General features: G+C 39.9%; 1 protein-coding gene across 1 annotated transcript in view; it reads right to left on the bottom strand.

Annotated features, from left to right (window-relative positions):
* Positions 1-20,896, bottom strand: part of ZNF385D (zinc finger protein 385D) — a 440,538-nt gene that overhangs the window by 343,476 nt on the left and 76,166 nt on the right. Inside the window, 1 exon segment of the mRNA XM_086614812.1 lies at positions 975-1,253. Within this exon segment, the coding sequence (XP_086470938.1) occupies positions 975-1,253 (279 nt within the window).

Genomic DNA, 20,896 nt, shown 5'->3' on the forward strand with positions numbered 1-20,896 from the left:
GTCAGGGACCATCATTTGTCTCTATTATCTGATCTACTTTTGCACATAAAGCCACAAACATGTTCTTTGAAGCGTACAATTCATTTACAACTTGCCACCTATTATAAAACGCTTTTCCCAAAGCTGTCAATAAAATCAATTAAAATAAAAATAACCTTTGTTCCATCTCTGTTTGACTTCAGTCATGATCTTTAAACAGAGTTATGCTAGCTATAGGTTGAATCCCAAATAATCAAACTAAAGTGAAACGAGTATGGGAATATATTTGTTCTGTGTAATGCGTTTGTTTCAATTTATTTTGCAACCACCTTACATTCATTAAAAGCAAACATGCCCCTAACAAGTATAACCTTGCTAGTAGACTGTGAAATATGGAATATCACTGATTATGCTGAAAACCATCAAAATGCAAATGGAATGAGAAAGAATCTCAGTCAACATCATCACATAAACAAAATATAAAATGAAAACACTTGTAAAAACACAGATGGCTTAACTTTAGCTATTTGCCAGATGCTTCTGCTAGGGATGACCCCAGGCACTCTGAAGTCACTGAGAGCCTTTGCCTTAACTTAGAATCATAGAATCATAGAATCGTTAGGGCTGGAAGGGACCTTCAAAGGTCATCTAGTCCAACCCCCCTGCAAGGAACAGGGATATCTCCAACTAGATCAGGTTGCTCAGGGCCTCGTCCAACCGGGCCTTGAACGTCTCCAGGGATGGAGCATCCACCACCTCTCTGGGCAACCTGTTTCAGTGTTCTACAACTCTCATGGTAAAAAATTTTTTCCTAATATCCAATCTGAATCTACCTCCCTCTATTTTAAAACCATTACCCCTTGTCCAACTTCAAAGGAGTTGTTGGCTGAATAAAAAAAAAAAAACACTTAGACCCCTACGTATCGACATTACTGCACATTGCTGCAATTCTTAGATCAAAAAATAGCAAAAGGTATATATATTTTAATGCTTACCATTATCACTTTTGATATTTCCATTGCTGAGCTGTTTTAACCTCTTCTGATGGGATTTGCCATTGTAGTGGATTTGTGCCTGAGCAGCAGAGTTCAGCTGAATGTTACAAACATTGCACAGAGTGAAATTGGTGTGTTTCTTTTCTCTTTCCTTCTTTTCTTCAGTGCCATCAGATGCTAATTCTTTCTCGTCTTCCCTGTCTGGGACAGATGTGAAATCTGAACTGTATGAGTGGTTATCAACTGGTAAATCAGGGTTCCATGGTTTCTTCATGTTTTCTGGAGAAAAAAAAACCAAACAACACACAAGAGAGAAAAGCGATAAGTAATATAAAACAATACACACAAGATTTCTACATCTGCAAACCAGCAAAAGGAAGGTTCTTCACAGTTTCACATTTTATCACTAAATTTCCACTCATGTGCTTTTGCTTTCTGTTCATGTTTTTCAGTTCTGCTGTGTAACTTAAGTAACTTCACAGCTACTTAGGTGAATGTCTTTAAATGTTCAGGGGTACTATTAAATCTACCACTGGAACCAACCTGTCACAGGGTTGGGTGTTTTTGGGGGTTTTTTTTTTGTTGTTGTTGTTTTGTTGTGGATTGTGTTTTTGTTGTGTTTTTTTTTTTATCTTATCTCTTGGTTAGTTTATTTTGTTGAAGAATTATCCTATGAAAAGCAACCTTACAAAACATTAAATTAGAAATCTCAGTGGGTCTAGATGAAGCTCATGATATCTTAAAACTGTCAGCTTCAGTGGGAAACTGTATTGGACGCAGGTGCACAGGCACTAGGGGCTGAAGAGCGGCCTCTCTAAGATGAGGCCAAGGGCTGCCCCATGCTGGGGACAACCAGTTCTAGGTGGCTCTAAAACTAACCCACCCGTGCCCAAAGCTGAGCCCATCAGCCATGGGCATGGCACTTCTGTGATAAAATATTTAAGATAAGGTAAAAACACTGTGCAGCACCTGAAAAAATGTGAAACAGCCCTGCAGGCAGTGAAGAAGAAGAGGGAGGAGGTGCTCCAGGCACTGGAGCAGAGTCCCCTTGCAGCTCATGGTAAAGACCATGGTGACACAGGTTGTGTACCCGCAGCCCATGGAGGATCACAGTAGAGAACATATCCACCCTGAAGCCCATGGAGGGCTCCACGCCAGAGCAGGTGGACATAGCCTGAAGGAAGCAGAAGCACACAGAGAGCCTATGCAGGAGAAGGCTCCCAGCAGGGGCTATGGTCAGTGGAGAGGAGTCCGTGCAGGAACAGGTTTTCTGGCAAGACCTGTGACCCCGTGGGGGACTCACACTGGAGAATTCCTTTTCTGAAGGACTATACCTCATGAAAAGGGACTCATGCTGGAGCACTTCTTCCATAATTGCAGCCCATGAGAAGGGCCCTCACCAGAGCAGTTCATGAAGGACTGTATCCTGTGGCAAGGACTCCACACTAGATCAGGGGAACAGCATGAGGAGAAAGGTGCAGCAGAGATGAAGTGACATAAACTGACCACAACCCCCAATCCCCATGTCCCTGCACTGCTTGGGGATGGGAGGGTAGTTTAGAAGAGTCAGGAGTGAAGTTAAGCCTAGGAAGATGCAGGGCACAGAGGGGAAAAGTGTTATAGTGTTTTATCTTTGTTTCTCACCATTCTACTCTATCTTAATTGGCAATACATAAATTAATTTTCTTCAAGTTGAATATATTTTGCCCATGATGGTAACCAGTAAGTGCTCTCCCTGTCTTCATCTCAATCCATGAGCTTTTCCATCTTGTTTCATAGAATCATAGAATGGTTAGGGCTGGAAGGGACCTTCAAAGGTCATCTAGTCCAACCCCCCTGCAAGGAACAGGGATATCTCCAACTAGATCAGGTTGCTCAGGGCCTCATCCAACCGGGCCTTGAACGTCTCCAGGGATGGAGCATCCACCACCTCTCTGGGCAACCTGTTTCAGTGTTCTACAACTCTCATGGTAAAAAATTTTTTCCTAATATCCAACCTGAATCTACCTCTCTCTATTTTAAAACCATTACCCCTTGTCCTATCACAACAGGCCCTCCTGAACAGCCTCTCCCCATCTTTCCTGTAGGCCCCCTTGAGGTACTGGAAGACCGCTATAAGGTCACCCCGGAGCCTCCTCTTCTCCAGGCTGAAGAGCCCCAACTCTTTCAGCCTGTCCTCATAGGAAAGGTGCTCCAGCCCTCTTATCATCTTCGTGGCCCTCCTCTGGACCCTCTCCAACTGGTCCATGTCCTTCTTATGTTGGGGGCTCCAGAACTGGACGCAGTACTCCAGGTGAGGTCTCACGAGGGCAGAGTAGAGGGGGAGAATCACCTCTCTCGACCTGCTGGCCACGCTCCTCTTGATGCAGCCCAGGACGCGGTTGGCCTTCTGGGCCGCAAGAGCACATTGCCGGCTCATATTGAGCTTCTCGTCCACCAGTACTCCCAAGTCCTTCTCCTCAGGGCTGCTCTCGATCCATTCACCACCCAGTCTGTATTTGTGCCTGGGATTGCCACGACCCAGATGTAGGACCTTGCATTTGGCCTGGTTGAACTTCATGAGGTTGACACGGGCCCACCTCTCCAGCCTGTCGAGGTCCCTCTGGATGGCATCCCTCCCTTCCAGCGTGTCAACAGCACCACACAGCTTGGTGTCATCGGCGAACTTGCTGAGGGTGCACTCCATGCCACTGTCCACGTCACCGACAAAGATGTTGAAGAGGGCCGGGCCCAACACGGACCCCTGAGGGACGCCACTCGTGACCGGTCTCCACTTGGACATCGAGCCGTTGACCACTACTCTCTGAGTGCGGCCATTGAGCCAATTCCTTATCCACCGAGTGGTCCATCCATCAAACCCATGCCTCTCTAGTTTAGAGAGAAGAATATCGTGCGGGACAGTGTCAAAAGCTTTGCACAAGTCCAGGTAGATGATATCCATTGGTCGACCCTTGTCCACCGATGCTGTCACCCCATCATAAAAGGCCACTAAGTTGGTCAGGCACGATCTGCCTTTGGTGAAGCCATGTTGGCTGTCACCCACCACCTCCTTGTTCTCCATGTGCCTTAGCATGGTTCCCAGGAGAATCTGCTCCATGACCTTGCCAGGCACAGAGGTGAGGCTGACCGGCCTGTAATTGCCCGGGTCCTCCTTGTTCCCCTTTTTAAATATGGGGGTTATGTTCCCTCTCTTCCAGTCATCGGGGACCTCGCCAGACCGCCACGACTTCTCAAATACAATGGCCAGTGGCTTGGCAACTTCATCCGCCAGTTCCTTCAGGACCCGCGGATGGATCTCATCAGGTCCCATGGACTTGTGCACCTTCAAGTTCCTCAGATGTTCTCGAACCTGCTCTTCAAGTACAGTGGGCGGTGGTTCATCCTCACAGTCCCTGCTAGTTCTTTCCGCAGCTTGGGCAGTAAGACAAGAGGCTTTATCAGTGAAGACTGAGGCAAAAAAGTCATTGAGTAACTCAGCCTTCTCTATGTCCCGGGTAACCAGAGCACCAGTATCCTTCCGGAGGGGGCCTACGTTCTCCTTGGACTTCCTTTTGTCCCCTACATACCTATAGAAGCTTTTCTTATTGCTTTTTATATCCCTTGCCAAATTTAATTCCTTCAGGGCTTTAGCCTTCCTCACCTGATCCCTGGTCACTCGTACAACTTCTCTATATTCCTCCCAGGCTATCTGTCTCTGCTTCCACCCTCTATAGGCTAACCTCTTCATTTTCAGTTGGTCCAGGAGCTCCTTGCTCATCCACGCGGGCTTCCTGGTCTTTTTGCCCGACTTGTTCTTCATCGGGATGCACCTCTGCTGAGCTTGGAGGAGGTGCTCCTTGAATGTGGACCAACTTTCCTGGGCCCCTCGTCCCTCCAGGGCCGCCTCCCACGGCACTTTGCCCATCAGGTCCTTGAAGAGGCCGAAGTCCGCCTTCTTGAAGTCTAGGGCACAGAGCTTGCTGTATAGTTTCCTTGCTGCCCCATGGATCTTGAACTCCACCGTGTCGTGGTCACTGCAGCCAAGGCTATCCTTAAGTTTCACATTGCCCACCAGTCCCTCCCTGTTGGTGAGCACAAGGTCGAGCATGGCACCCCTCCTTGTCGGCTCCTCTATCACCTGCAGGAGTAGCTATTACAGCAGAAATATTTCATAATCCTCTCTAGGATTAAATCCGTAAGTATCACATTTTGGGTTTTGTTGGGTTTGGGGTTTTTTGGTTTTTTTTTTTGTATTTTTTGTTTGTTTGTGGTTTTTTATATATATACACAATAAATAGGTCAGATAAACTCTTCATAAACAACAATCTATTGTTACATTCCATTAGATACACTCCTACATTTAAATACTGCGCTTGACTAATCACTACAAATTCTTATCTGTTTTAGCACTTAGAAATGCAAGATGCATTTTTCAAGATGGAAAAAAAAAAAGGGAGGGGAGAAGAGTTAGTCTCTGTTTCCCATGTTTATTTTGATGTGTTACAATTAGTAGAAGAAAAAAATAATCCCCCTATATTTTAGTCAGCTAAGCTTAAATGCATAGAGCTCACTCTTGAGTTTATTAGGTATTTAGCAACCCCTAATCATCCCCTCTCCGCTTCCTGTGAATGCTTTCAAGCCCAAAGTCTAACCATTTCATAACTTCTCTGGTTCAAAATAGTTCAAAAATAAATAATAAACACTTTCTATTAGCTTCTTATCTTAACCTCCCAGAATGATAATTCAAGGATAGTCAACTCAGGTTCAGCTAAAACCAAGCTGCAACAACTACAGAAATGAGAAGATAATCCCATCTGCAGAACTTCAAATGTAAACATGAGCTTCTGTGATTAAAGGCAAGCAGAAACGACCCATGTGAAGAAATGTGCTGTGCACTGCAAACCTAATTTGCTATTCAAGAAGAGCAAAACGTTATATCACCTTAGCATCTTGATGAAACCTGTATATAGCATAGAAACCTATAAACTGCTTGTTCTCCCAGACTTAATGAATAAATGAAGGTCTAGCCAAAGAATCTAATCTCTACTTTGAGCCTTAAATACAATTATGCTATTTGGTCTAGAGATATTAAAAGAAAAAAAAAAGTTACTTGCAGCAGCGTAAGAAAATGGGCTACTGATACCCTTAATCTCAGTTCCAGACAAGGTTCAGCATCTAAAAATAAGTCTAAACAAGCCTTCAGATTTCCGTCTGATTACACCAAAACACTGCAAATCATTCCTGAGAGAGCTTCAAATATTGCAAATTTCATCAGCTAAATGCTCTGCTGGCCCTCCCAAGGATTTAAACACATTTACTGCTTTCCACTCAAATCATAAAGACAAGTTTATCTAACGATGCAAATCTAAAGTCTATCGATGTTCAAAACAGTTTCAATCTGTTTTCAGGTTTGCTTACTCTCTAATTAGCATTAGGTTTTTTTATGTTAACTAAACCCTATTTCATTTAAGAAAGGACAGATCCAGTTCTAAGAAGAGTTCTGCACTTGCTGTAGACTAAAACCTCACTCAACCAGTTCAGTCAGTATTATTTCACTTTATATGTATAGTCAGCTCTGTTATATAGGATTTTAGCTGTCTAAAGCAAGAGATAAGAAAGCAGGCTAAACAATTCATTCCAAAGGAAAAATAGAGAGAAAGAAGCAGCATAAAAGTAGTTATTTATTAAAATCAAGCCTATTAGACCAACAGTGGTGACAGAAACCTTTATAAACACAGCACAACCATCTCATAAGACACTGTGAGACTGTGGAAGCTTAGGAGAAAACCTGAGGTTTTTTTACAGTACATCTATAGTACATTTCTCCTAATGGAAGGAGGAGGTTTCCCGGAGGAAACAGCAGCAATCCGTCAACATCTTAGCCTTCTGGAGCTTGCTGGAGATATTGATCACTCCAAAGAGACCTATATTCATCTATCTAAAATATGTTTAAACCAAGAAACTCAATCTTTAATCAAAGCACTACAAGGATTAAAATGCTAACGATAGCACTAGTTTTACTGAATTGCTCTAGATGACAGTAACTTTTCAGAAATCCCAGTTTACATACATGTTGTACATTTATATAATCTTTTGCATTGAAAGCATTCCCCACTAGAGAGCAGTATGAATTTAAAATTACAAGAACAATACATCTCTCGACCTATAGTGCTAGTCATATAGGCATGAGATTACTATAATAAAACAGATCTTCTTATCAAGATGTAAAACTTCGTAAGCAAATATAATCTAGTAAATTAAACATCATACACTATGTGTACACATGTGTAATTCCTTTTGAAACATTTACACAGATAAGCTGGCAGCCTAATAAACTGCATTAGCATGTTAAAACATCCCTCTAATATTCCAGTCAACAGTTTAATCTATGAGAGTCTTGGCTTTGGAATATAGAATACTTCTGTCTTGCTTTCTAATCTCATTCCAGAAAAAAAATTATAAAATGCGTACTAGATAAAAGCACAGTAAAATAAAAGGAAAATTACACCTTGAAAATAAATGATTCACACATCTACCATTTGATTTGTGCTTTCATGAGAAAGCTGTGATGGCATTAGAGCTGCAATACATTTTTGCCTACTGCCATGTAGGCAAAATCCTGAAATTTGGAGGAAGAAGGGGATAATTTATAACTGCAGACTAGGTGACAAATATGAAAACAGAAGTTACAAAAATACATATTAGACTACAGTTTGTTCCCATTTCCTTTACAGATACAGTGATTTCTGAATAAGAAATGGCACTACTAAGGGACTACAGTGAAATATTATACACCTGTGCAAACTACCGGAGCCGATGCTTTAAATCAGCATTACATAGTAGTACTCTGTATGTTGATGGGACATAAATAGTTTGAAGGGAAAAAAAACGCCACACAAACGTGATGACAAAAAAAATTAGAATAACAGACGCAGTTTGGGATTAAAACATCCTGAGTCCTTCTGACTCAATATTCCTTAAGGGACAAGGAAATAAAGATAGCAAAGGATAAAGAAGGGGGAGATATCCGACTGAGCATAACTTGGTGATATACTTTTAAAATACAATTTACCACTCCAACTAGTATTTTAAAAGAAAATTAAAAAAAAAAAAAATCGAGTTTGTGAAATCTTGTAAAAGATCGACCAGTGTTACAACTAATGCAGATGCAGACTAATTCTTGCAAAGCAGCACACAGACTTTCAGTTCATGCCTGCATATGTCTGCATCATTGCCCACTTCTATTTTCTGGAACGAAACGTTTAGGCAGCAATTTTGATTGGTGGGGGTGAGGGAAAGAATGTTTAGTTTATTCTATTGGCAAGTTTCATAGACTATGGTTAAAAGAAAACATTATAATCTTAATTTTAAAAGATATTTTTAATTGCTATCAATGTTTTATTGGTTTGAACTGCTGATCTTAAGTGGAGATGGATATGCATTAAATGAAAACCCTCTTTCCCTGCCATTATATTATAGAGTTCATGCAACAAGTGCAGTCAAGATATCATATAAACAGTCATCGGTTTTGCAGATAATTTTTTCTTTCCCCTAAAAGAAAACTAACTTCTCAACCTTTAGGAGTCCTAAGGAAGACTGCAGTGAACTAGAGACGAATGAGCAGGGTAACTAAGAACTGAAAATTTCAAGCCAATTTAAATAGCACTGTGAATAAATGCTTACATTTATTTTCCCTGGAGCTCTAAACTCAATTTTGGCTCAATGATGCTTACCAGTAAAATGAACTTTGCATGACATTATAGCTTTGTGAAGTAGAAAACTGTCCCATGTGGAAAACCAGCATAACTACAATTTGTGCTGCTTGCTGGCTTAGCTAACACAGCTGCTACCTGGGGATTTCTCTTCTGAAACATACTCGAGTGTAAGGGATTAGAAATTACATTCTTCTCATGAAACAATCCTTACCTTCTTAAACACAAGACAAAAGCATACATTCTGTTCAAGGACATGGAAAGGAAACTTAGCTCATTTTTATTATAACTAGTTGGTTTGTTTCTAGACTGTTTTATCCGTGTGGAACTATCCCAGTCACTGGGTCTTAGACCCTGTGTATATAATAGTCAAATAAGTTGGATTCATTTAAGAGACCAATGGAGTATACAAATCCCAGAGAAAGAGACCGCTGTGCAGGTAAGTCAGTTGTACTCAGAGATCATTTGCCATTGATAAACAACACAGTATATCCTAAAGAACATCTCTTTGAAGAAGCCACTTCCCAACAGATCGCTACAACAAATACACTGCCTGTAACAGCTAAAGGATGGAAAATACAGACAGGGCATTAAGGAGAAAAGTCCACTAATTAAAAAATTCAGGAATTTCTAGTATTTCGTTCTACAACTTTGAAAACGACAAAGGCACTTAGGTGGGAATTATCAAAGATGCAGATGCTTGCATCTCAGTTAGTCACCCCTAGACTCTGCAGTCACTGTAAATCTCACCAGAAGGACCTATAGAAAGAGTCATCTCACTACAAAGTACACTAAAATTCTGAACTCAGGTGTTCCGTTTTTAGAAACCTGTGTTCCCCTTCATTTACAGCTGTTGATGCTGTAGATCTCAAGGTAGATAGGATGAATCTTGCCCTACCTGCCATAACAGTCTCTTCAAACATTAAAAGGACTGAACTTTGGCAGGTAAAAAGAAAACCTGGTTTTCGATATCAACATATAACATATATCAACAGATATCAGCTGCTTTCAAAGAAACTGTTGATAGAGCAACGTTTAAAAAATATATCAGTCACTTATCAAGATCCTCTCTAATTATCACCTTGTCACTTTTCACATCTTGGGGGAATGTTATCAGCACACTACACAAGAAACCCTCTGGTAATAGCTGGAATTTTCCAATCTTTTTGAACATCATAAATTTGATGCTATTGTCTTCCAGGTGATAAGGTTACTGGTTGATGACAGTCATGGTAGTAGGGTAACCTTTGTGTCAGTCTTTTAAGAAACTCTTCCACACTATGAATTGATATATGACAGGACTCTCTGCAAAACTGGATATCTGTAGGCTATAGTCTTCCTATTTACCTGTTACGTCACTCAAAAAATCCCTGCTGCATTGGTTACCTGCAACCCTTTCACCAAGAAAACAGTAACAGCTAACTTGCCTTTGCAACCTCTAGATTGACCTCACTGAATAAAATGTTGGCTCTAGAAATTTGCTCCTGGGAGAAGCTCAAAATGAACATATTGCCATCTATTTTACACATGGATGGAGGGGGCAGGACTGCCTGGGGGAAGGGATCAGGAATACAAAAATAAAATAGCTTTTGCTTCTTCCACCCCCATTATCACTGGATGATGTGGTCCTGACACTGTAGCCTTCCAGTTTTGATTAGGGTTGCAACCCAGAGCAATTTAGGTCATGAATGATCTATTTTACACATTGCTGCTGTGGTGTTTACAAACAGACAATGAGGTTGACAAACAATGGGAAAATGATGAAAGGGCATTCTCGGTGAACAGTGAACGCTTTGCATTTCTGAAATGCAGCTCCCTCCTAAATGACCGGAGTAACCTTCAGGATATGCTGCAGGACTCATCTGTTTTCTCTGGATGGGTAAATGAACATCGTTTCAGTGGAAGAGCTGTTGGAGAATGGGAATCTACTAGGACTGGAAAGGCTTTTTTAAAAAATAATTGATTTTTCAGGACCTCCTTTGTTCCGAGTCTTTCAGATTTTGCTGGTTTTCAGTAAAATTAAACACAAAGTAGTTCAAAATACATAAAAGCTGATGCGAAAATCAGGAAAATACACACATTAAGTAATTTTACACTGTTGGTAGGCTTTCTACGAAGAGTTTTAGGACTGCAAGAATAACCACCACTTGATTCTGAAAAGCAAGGAAGAGTTTATCAGGTCATACACCCAAGAGCTAAATTACTAGTCAGTGATAAAACTGCAGATGGAAGTCGGTATTTCTCATTGCTGGCTGTCTCACACAGTGCACATCACATCGCATTTGAAGCCACTGTTTACCAAATTTTCTCTTAAAAAAATCCACACAAAATATAGTAGAAGAGGAAGATTAGGAGAAAAAAGAGATACGTAAGGGAGTGAAACATCTTATTTTCCTGTTTATTGTTTCTCCATATCCTCCCAGCTCCTCCCAATCTGATCACTGCTGCTAGCTGTTATACCACTTCAATCACCCATGTGAATAATATCATAATCATCATGGTCTCAGATGATTTTTGCAAAGTTTAAGAGAAAAATAATCCTTGAGCAAAACCCGCATCAAGTGAAAGAAATAAAGGTACGTTCTCCCACCATGTTTATGGCTTAGAAGAGGGGTGGAGGGATGAGGCAGAAGGCGATCGAGGTTATTTGGGGTTGGAGAGCTTTACAACTTAATGTCTATGTCCTGGGACTCCTCCCAAGAAATGCATCTCTGCAAACTGAACCCTGTAAGAGTAGATTTTTATCCATCTGAGACTGGCTCATTGTATATTCTTATACCTTGAGCAATAGCGCAGGAAGTAAAAGCCTGGGCTTTTGTTTTGTTTTGCCGGGAGAGCACTTAAATCTTTCAGGAAAGGCTGTGTTTCAATGCTGCAGCAAACGAACAGACTCCAGCCCATTTCCCATCACAGCCACACGCACCAGGAGTTCCTACAGGAACTTACAGACGAACTAAACAGAAAAGTTCATAATTTCTTGGTTCAGCAGTTCCCTCATGCCAGAAGCAACCAACACACATCTCATAGTCTCAAAATATAGTGCAGTCATTTTTTTAATTGAGTTCTATAAAAAGCGCTAAGCTCTAATCAACACCATATGTTATTCAATTAGCTAGTAATACATATCTATTTCTCAAGCCTGTGCTAACATAATGGAGCACTTTGGGTGGTTTGGAACTATTTAAAGGCCAAGTAATCAATTTGCAAACATCAGCTTCTAAAATTTGAGAAGCACTACTGTGGTGACTTACAGCCAGAGCCCAGCCATGAAAACTCCCTCATTTGCTTTTTATTCAACCCATTTTCAGAGATGGTCCTTGTGAAGACAAAGATTTGTCCCTAAAACAGGACACAAATAAGGACACGTGTTCAGCTATGTGTCCAGTGCCCAGGCCCCAAGGGATGCTCCTCCCATGCAGGTGAAGCAAGCTGTTTGCATTGCCTCACCTCTCTCCGTCAGCAGTATCTTGTGTACAGACCTTGTACAGAAGGCTGTAGTTAAAACAGTAAAAAGGCATAGCTAGCACAGCTATGAAGGCTCATACCAAGAAAACCTGTTGTCAGGTACCCTGAAGTTTATTATTTTTTCCATACTCTTGATTTTCACATTTGGCAATTCCACCCATAGCCTCGAAACTTGTGTCAACAGTGCTCTGAGTTGGCTGGGCTCAAAAAGAAGGGACAGAAGCGTCCAATTGCAATTTGGACTGCCTCTACTAGACAATACCTTGGTTTTAGCATTATTTCTGAGAAGGCAAGCAGGTTTTAACGCTCAGGAAAAAAATTGCAGGTTTTTCAAGTTATTAGCTCTGAGAGACATATAAATTAGACCATTTAGCAGGGTCCAGAGACAGGCATAAAGAAAAAAAGGATGTGCAAAGGGAAAAGATGACAACCTACTGACATTTTGTAGGTATTGCAATTACTTTTAACTTCATAAGTAAAATATCACATCTTTCAGGTCCTCTGGATCAACTCCCTGATGTGAAATCAGCCTTCAACCTGTCATCCAGATATCCTGCAAGAGCCATATTCCACCTTAAAGATCTTTAGTTTTCTTAGTACCTAAATATCCAGGTAAATCTTTCTATCTCAGTAGAAAGCAACAGCATAAACAGTTAGGGCATAACAAGCAATTTATTTTTGCAGACAAACAAATTCTGTTCTTAACAGTCCCAATAACAACCACTAGCTACCACTGTATCCAAGTAGGTAATTTTTGAAACATCCTTAAGTTTCAGTTAGTGTTTGCTTCTATTTTGTTGACAGGTTATCTCTTTAGAAACACTTTTTTCTTCTTCCTCTTTTGTGGTTAAGTATTTTGGCCATACGCTGATGAAAATACATCAAAATGAAATAAAAAGAATTAAAAGGCAAGTCACATGAATGAGATCTGCAGGAACTCTGTTTAACCACCACTCCCCCCCCCAAAAAAAATTACATAATAAAGAATGATAGTTTTGAGACTGATAGTTCATCCCCTACAATCTTTGTTATCCATATAAAAAGCAGCCATCAGACACTGAATTAAAGAAAATAAACTGGCAATAAAAGTAGTCATGGTGGGGAAGAGGAAATTAAAGGTCACAAGCAAGGGATTACTAAAATTCAGAATTATTTTCTTTTTTCTTTTCAATTCAGGAGGAACGTCAGAAGTTTGTGTTTTGTACTTTTTTTTCATATAAGCAATTACAGAAATTCTTTTCTTGTAGTTTGCAAGATAATTTCTCAAGATCGCCAGAATTCTATGATTTGAATTCTCAAACCCTCTCAGGCCCTAAGAAACAGCAACGTTTATCACATATAAAACCAGACAAAAGTTAGAACTCAGTCTCCTCCCTCTTTTTGTTATACTTTTGGTTTAGGGAGTTGCTATGTGGATATTTTATAAACAAAAGGTCTTTAAAACTAAAGAATCATAAAAGAGCGAAAGAGCAATTTTAGTGTTTCAATTAGTTACCCTTTGGAAGAGATTTCCAGATCAAATGAAATATTGTACGTTTTGTCTCTCTGTAAATGCACTTCTGCAAACACCAGCGTCAAAAAAAGCATGAGGAAGTAGGACTTGTATTTGAATATTATCATTTAAATTTTTACAAAAGTAATCATTTTTCCAGATTATCTGCTCATTATACAATATTCAGGTAAGCTCTGGCAGCATTTAGAAGCATAGGGATTTTTAATTTTTATTTTATTGTTTCATTACACCCACTGGGCCATTTAATGTTGAATTTAATGGAGAGCAGATCATTTTCCAAGCAATGCAAGCATATCAAGGTGAAAGTCTGCTGTGTTTGGAAAGGTTAGCAGATGCTTTTGCAAGTGCATGTGAGTTATTGTCATTTATGTTATTCTTGCACCTTAGGATTGCATTCTCTTTAACACAGAGAATATATTTAGTACAGAATTCGTGGCAATAGGAACATAATTTCTGCTAGTTTACAGCACGTGTTTATTTGGGGTAGACTGAACAGTATTAGTTTAGAAGCATAAACATATTGTATGTAACTTAAAAAGCATATTCTCTGTCATGTCTTGACAGTCCACGTCTGTTATTGTATCTGAGGCTGATATGACGTTCTTTCACGTCAACTACACGTTTACCTCAATCTCTTCATCAATATTAGGGATTTAGAGATAAACCTCTAGCAAACCAGAATATCCTTAACATGTGTCAGTAAAAAAATCTGAAAGACAAACTGGGAGATCTGGACCTTTTCATGTTTCCTCAAGATGACACAGCGTCCTACAGCAGCAGCTGAAGTCTTTTGTACAGTCACACAAGGGCAACATAGGGCTTCTCTTATGCAGCTGCAGAATTATTTTAACATAAAGCCTATCTGTCTGTGTCACATTTCTAATAACCTTTTCATCACAGTACCCAGATGTAATGCATTTATAGAAATGCTCATGCATCAAAAATAAAAATGTTCGAAAGGAATCTAATTATTGAAAAGTGGAACTGGGATGATTTATTTTTTATTTCAGACAAATTTAGGTGGTTCTCTATTAGTGAATGCAAATGTATTTTCAAGCTATAATTGCTATAATCCCATGCAGTGGGTGTACATCCTAGTGTACATCCAGGAAAACGTATCAGGACCTAAAAGGACTTACAAGCAACAAGATATTGAAGTAACTTCTTCCTTGTATTACTTTCCCATGAGTGTAATTCATTCCTCTATTGAATCATGTATGGAAAATGAGGGTAGGGAACATTATGGAGAATTTCCTTATATTTTTTTACGAGTTGCACACATGAAAATAGCTTTTAGAGTAAACATAAGAGGAGAGTTTGAAGTTATTTCTGTATGTTTGTATTGATCGAAGCTCTCAGAAATATGTTAACAATTTACAATTTGAATATATACAGCTCAATAATACAGAAATGCAGGAAAACATGGACAAACTAGAGACTTTGAGCCAATACCTTCACTCCAGTGCAGGAACTGCTGATTTACTTCACTGGTAAAAATCAGCCCCTCTTTGAAATTGCTGATTTTACAAGATATTGCAGCAATATCTTCTAAAATCTAGACAATTACCAGAAAGGTCTAGGAGCTTACCGGACACATTAATCCATGACGGTCCCTTACTATTGTTAAAATACAAAATAGGCTTCTAAAACAGGAAAAGTTTTCCAGTTCTGCAGAAAAATATATATATGTATATTTATATATCTTTTCTGTGTAAAGTTGTCTTGGACTGCTTCCTTCAGGATTCCACCATAGTATTATTTTTTTGTTAGGCTTTATACAGCATGAGTTATTAATAATTAAAAGGCATCAGTACTTACTTCTGAAACAACCTCACATGATTAGAAGTTATTTTTTGTCCTAAAAAACACATTTCTGAGAAAGAATCATGGAAAGTATGGAAATAACCCCATACACACACAGAAAGTAGGATAGCTGATGCTTCCCATCCTTCTCTGAGAGACCTTCACAGCAGTACTTCTCCTATTGCACTTTGCAGCAGATGCTCACAGTGCAGACCCAGAAACTGCTGCTTTGGAGAAGCCTGAGCACTTTGCTCAGACACTGTGATCTGCAAAAACTACTGCTGCTGAGTCTGTAAAATATTTCCAGCTCCGCTGGCCATCTGTAATCTCTCTCGACCTGTCAGGCTAGGCTGAAGCTGTTGAAAATCTCTGAGAAGTCATGCATGGTAGAATTTAAAGCCCTGTAAGACCTATGAAGTTTCTTCCTTCAGCAACGCTGATTCATCAGATCAAGCAGCTTATAAAGTCTATTAAACATAGAACAAGTTTATAAAATCCCTAGAACTTGAACAACTACTTTATTTTTCAGAACAGCTCAACTTTGCATTAGAGTATCCATCAGGACCAAAGGTCATTTAAGACTACTACATAAAATATAAATGAAATTTTCAGAACTAATTCATTTTGAAACATGATTTTAGGACAAAAGGTTAGAAGACTTCACAAAATATTCAATGTCCCAGTACTTCAAGGCTTTTTATCTCAGAATTACCTTCTCTGATTAACCTCATCATCTAAAATATTACACCTCACTGGACACGTACAAGACTCCAATCTAAATGAAATTTTTCAGAGAAGTTAGAGCAGTATTAAATACAAGGGTAGTAGTGACCCTTAGCTACTTAGAGAACTTTACAACATAGTGCTCCTTCCACTGAAAAACAGACATCTAACTGAATCCATTTCCTAAAATGGCAAGATAAACCTACTCCTATACAGGTGCCAGTCAGGATGACAGCCCTGAAGTCTGTGGCAGTACATTGGCATAAAAATTGTGCAAAAAATACAGGATTAGATCCTCGTTTTCCTTCTACCTAAAAATTCATACAGTGATTTCAGCATCTCGGCAGTCACTGGTGATTTCAGCATCTCAGCAGTCACCATAATTTCTGCTGTTCTTGCTATGCATTATAGAAACTGTCACTTTTTAAATTTATGGTATCTTTTACAGCTTGGGTTAAAGAACACTTAAAGCACTTGAAGTGTTTGATATACCTCTACTCTAGAAGAATAGAAATGAGATTCCTTTATTAATTTAGATCCAGACCACACTTTTCACACTAGCAGTCTCTGGGAATTTTAATGAGTTTACCTGCATGAGTAAGAACTTATTAAATGACCAAAGCTTTTCTAAGCAGAAAAGGGAAACATTTAACAATGAAAAAGTACAAGGATTACAACAGCTAAAACTTCATTGTTGCCTGTATGACTCACAAGGCTGCTATACATTCACTATTAATTTAATGAGTATCTGACCAATTGGCTGGTTTTAGTTTCCTGAGCAGATCTGTAAGGCAATAAAAATCCAAATGATATCAAATTACTGCTTCTATTGTAAACCTTGCTATTATCAGGTTTGTTTCTTCCCTGAAAGACGACTTCTTTAATAGAAGAAAAATTGTTGAACTATGGGCAACCGAGATTTCCATTCGAAATCTCTGTCACATTTTCGTTTTGTTTGTCACAGAGGCATATGAAGAGTAAACACTGCTCGTAAGCAAAGCCATCAGAAACACAGCCTAAAACCAAACAACCGAACAAGCAACCTTCCCCTAAGCTGCTGCACACAAGAGACTAATCCATCCTACCTCTCATTTCCCTAGTTTAGACAAAATCATCATTCTTTTACTTAGCATTATTTAGATCCGGCCCAATAATGTCATTTGCCATCAACACTTACTGTCAGGAGCAAAGGGGAATGGCTTACCTTGCAGTATAGCAGTGTCAGCCACTTCAGCATGCCTTGCTGCTACAGTACATACACATCTGGAACCAACATACACTCACTGTCATCAACTGCTTTTCACAAATCACTTGATTATTGATCACTATACTTAACGCTCTTCATTGACTGAACCTCATTCCACATTACTGCTCTCCTGCTGCTTCAGCAAATTCTTAAATTTCTATTGTAAGGAGAATTCACGCACAAACCAAAACAGTGATCCTCTACACTGGATGCTTCTTACTACATCAAGACCTTTTGCAGAGTTCTGCAATTATTTAAGAAAAGAAATCATTTTTCCATTACATTCTCAAGCTCTTTACCCAGACATAAGCAGCAAGAGATGTTTTTCTCCCTTATAGCGCACTACGATTTATACGTTTACCATTTTATAATAGACATATTTTTTCAGTATTGAAGAATTCAAAGATCTATAACACAATAACTAACCACATGGCTTTAGGAAGGTAATTATTCTGAATGGCCACCAACCACCTGGGAGACTACAAGGTCTTTTTTTGAAACATCATCTGCCACCAAGCATGCTTCTTTCTGTCCTGTCAACTAACTTCAACCCTCACGGGGGATAAATAACTTCAAGAAGGACAGGACAGTTCCATTTATTGCATGTACTTGTGTATACATGAATAATACATATATATGCATATATATACACAAAGATATACATAGAATCATAGAATGGTTAGAGTTGGAAGGGACCCCAAAGATCGTCCAGTTCCAATCCCCCTGCCATGGGCAGGGAAACCCTCCACTACACCAGGTTGCCCAAAGCCTCATCCAACCTGGCCTTGAACACTTCGAGGGATGGGGCATCTACAACTTCTCTGGGCAACCTGTTCCAGTGCCTCACCACCCTCTTTTGAAAGAGGTATCAACAGAGTCATTTGAGTAAATCATTTGGAGTCAAAAATACTGTCCATTTTCTCTCAAAGATCTTCACCAAAATCAACATTTATTTTTTTTTACAAGGTGACAATGGTTTTTCAATTTTCTTTTAACAAACTTAAATTTTAATGAGAAAGAAGAGCAAAGGCCTCTGCGTACTCTGGTCCAAGCAACACTAAGTCATTATGTTTCAAATTTTGTTCTGTACAAGAATGTGCTCATATTGCAGCTAATTAGTCCAGCCAGTATCACAATCACCTACTAACAGGTGCTCGACACTGTTACGGGTATAAGGCAGGAGATGAAGCAACTACCACTCTTCCTGCTGTCACCATTTCAACCATCAAAGAAACAGCAGAAGGGGGGGGGATTTTCTCTGAGAGCAAGCCTACCAGAAGCATAAGTGCCCCAGTAGCAAAGTATGAAATTAAATAAAGCAGACAACAGCCTAGATGGGAGGAAGTTTTACAGTGGCACAGTATTTCGTCACACCTCTGAACATAGTACAGGATTTTCTTCTCCTGAGAGATCATTTTGTCAACAAAGGGATTAGCACTGACAAATGATAACCCAAGTTCCTTTTATTTCTGCCTGCAGGAGTGTTTTGTTCACTATAGAGATAAAAACCAGCAACCTTGACAAAAAGTACAATCAAACGCAGTAAATTCTAGCATAAAACAATGTAACAAAACCAAGCTATTCCACCCCTGAGCTTTCCTCTTGCACAGTTCATCCTTCAGATCTGAACTTTTAGGCTCCACTGATTCACAGGAGTAAGGAAAAGAAGCAGAGGACCCCAGAGGCAGCCACTTGATGTTACCTACCTCCATAATCAGTCACGTTTCTGACTATGCATGCAAAGACTCACTGTTTTCACCACATGGAACAAGAATCCACTCTACTAATAGTTCATTAGTGAAGGTAAATAAAATTTAAAAAAAGTTTGTGTGTACATATACATACACACACACCCCTCTAAAGAAATGCAACTAGAGGAAATCCATTTTGGTATTGTAGATGTTAGCTTGGTAAGGTTTGGTGTCCGTTTTAATTACTATAACTCTATAAATTGTGGGACATTCAGATCTTACAACTGCACTTCACGACTATGCCAAGGAACAAACAGAAAAGAGAGCACTATAAGGTTGATCCTCAGAAACTCATGAAATCAAAACTTATTTTTTTGACAGTCCTATGGGCTATCTCCTTGCAGATACTCAATTTGAATTTGATTTCTTCTTTATGGGCAACTCTGCAATAAACTTGGCCAGAACATGCAGTCCATATTTTTAACAAATCTAATGTCCTTAGCTATGCAACACACCAAAGCTCATTAGTTTCTCGCACTTGTTTCTACATGCTCTTTCCCATTTATTCCACACTCTACTTCTACATCATTTCCACTAACCTGATTTGCTTGTCCAAACTCAACATTGCTAATCACTCATTTAAGCTTCCACCAAAAATATTGAAAATACAGCTTTATTCCTGGAGCACTTATATTTCACACTCCCTCCCCGTTCCTCATATCAAATGGTTGCATCTGGAGCTGACCATTACATTAGGCTGCAGAACAGTTCTGTCCCACCACACTCTGATTTACTCCAGCAGTCCCAATCACTTCCATACTGAGATACAATCCCCCCTCTCCAAGCAGATTCTTTACACAGAACTCTTCATCATAAAGCTCTTTGCATGAGCTTTAATAAGGCCAAGTGCAGAGTTCTTCACTTGGGGTATAAAAACCCCAAGCATCGCTATAGGCTCAGGGAAGAGTGTCTGGAAAGCTGCCTGGCGGAGAAGGACCTGGGGGTCTTGGTTGACTACCGGCTTGATATGAGCCAGCAGTGTGCCCAGGTGGCCAAAAAGGCCAATGGGATACTGGCATGTATCAAGTAACCAGCAGGAGCAGGGAAGTGATCCTGCCCCTGTACTCGGCACTGGTGAGGCCGCACCTGGAATATTGTGTCCAGTTTTGGGCCCCTCGCTTTAAGAGAGACATTGAGTTCCTGGAGCGAGTCCAAAGAAGGGCGACTAAACTGGTCAAGGAGCTGGAAAATAAAACTTATGAGGAGAGGCTGAGGGAGTTGGGGCTGTTTAGCCTGGAGAAGAGGAGGCTGAGGGGAGACCTGATTACGGCCTATAAATACTTGAGAAAAGATGGTGGGGAGGTGGGGGAAGGGCTCTTTACATTAGTGATGGGTGATAGAACAAGAGGAAATGGGCACAAGCTTAGTCAGGGGAGATTCAGGTTGGATGTTAGGAAGTATTTCTTCTCTGAAAGGCTTGTCAGCCACTGGAATAGGCTGCCCAGGGAGGTGGTTGAGTCCCCGTCCCTGGATGTGTTTAAGAACAGGGTGCATGATCTACTTGAGAATATGGTTTAATGGGGATTAGGGATGGTTGGACTCGTTGATCTCTAAGGTCTTTTCCAACCTAGAAATCTATGAATCATAGAAACTCTTCCTCACACCAAATGAGTACTTCCTTTAAAGAGGAACAGTCTTATTAAGATATGTTCATAACATTGAAATCTTGTATCAGCATGAAAGGCACAGTTTACAAGCAGAACAACAACATGCAGTCTAGAATTGCATTA

The sequence above is a fragment of the Tauraco erythrolophus genome, chromosome 7 (assembly GCF_009769465.1).
Source record: "Tauraco erythrolophus isolate bTauEry1 chromosome 7, bTauEry1.pri, whole genome shotgun sequence".
NCBI lineage: Eukaryota > Metazoa > Chordata > Aves > Musophagiformes > Musophagidae > Tauraco > Tauraco erythrolophus.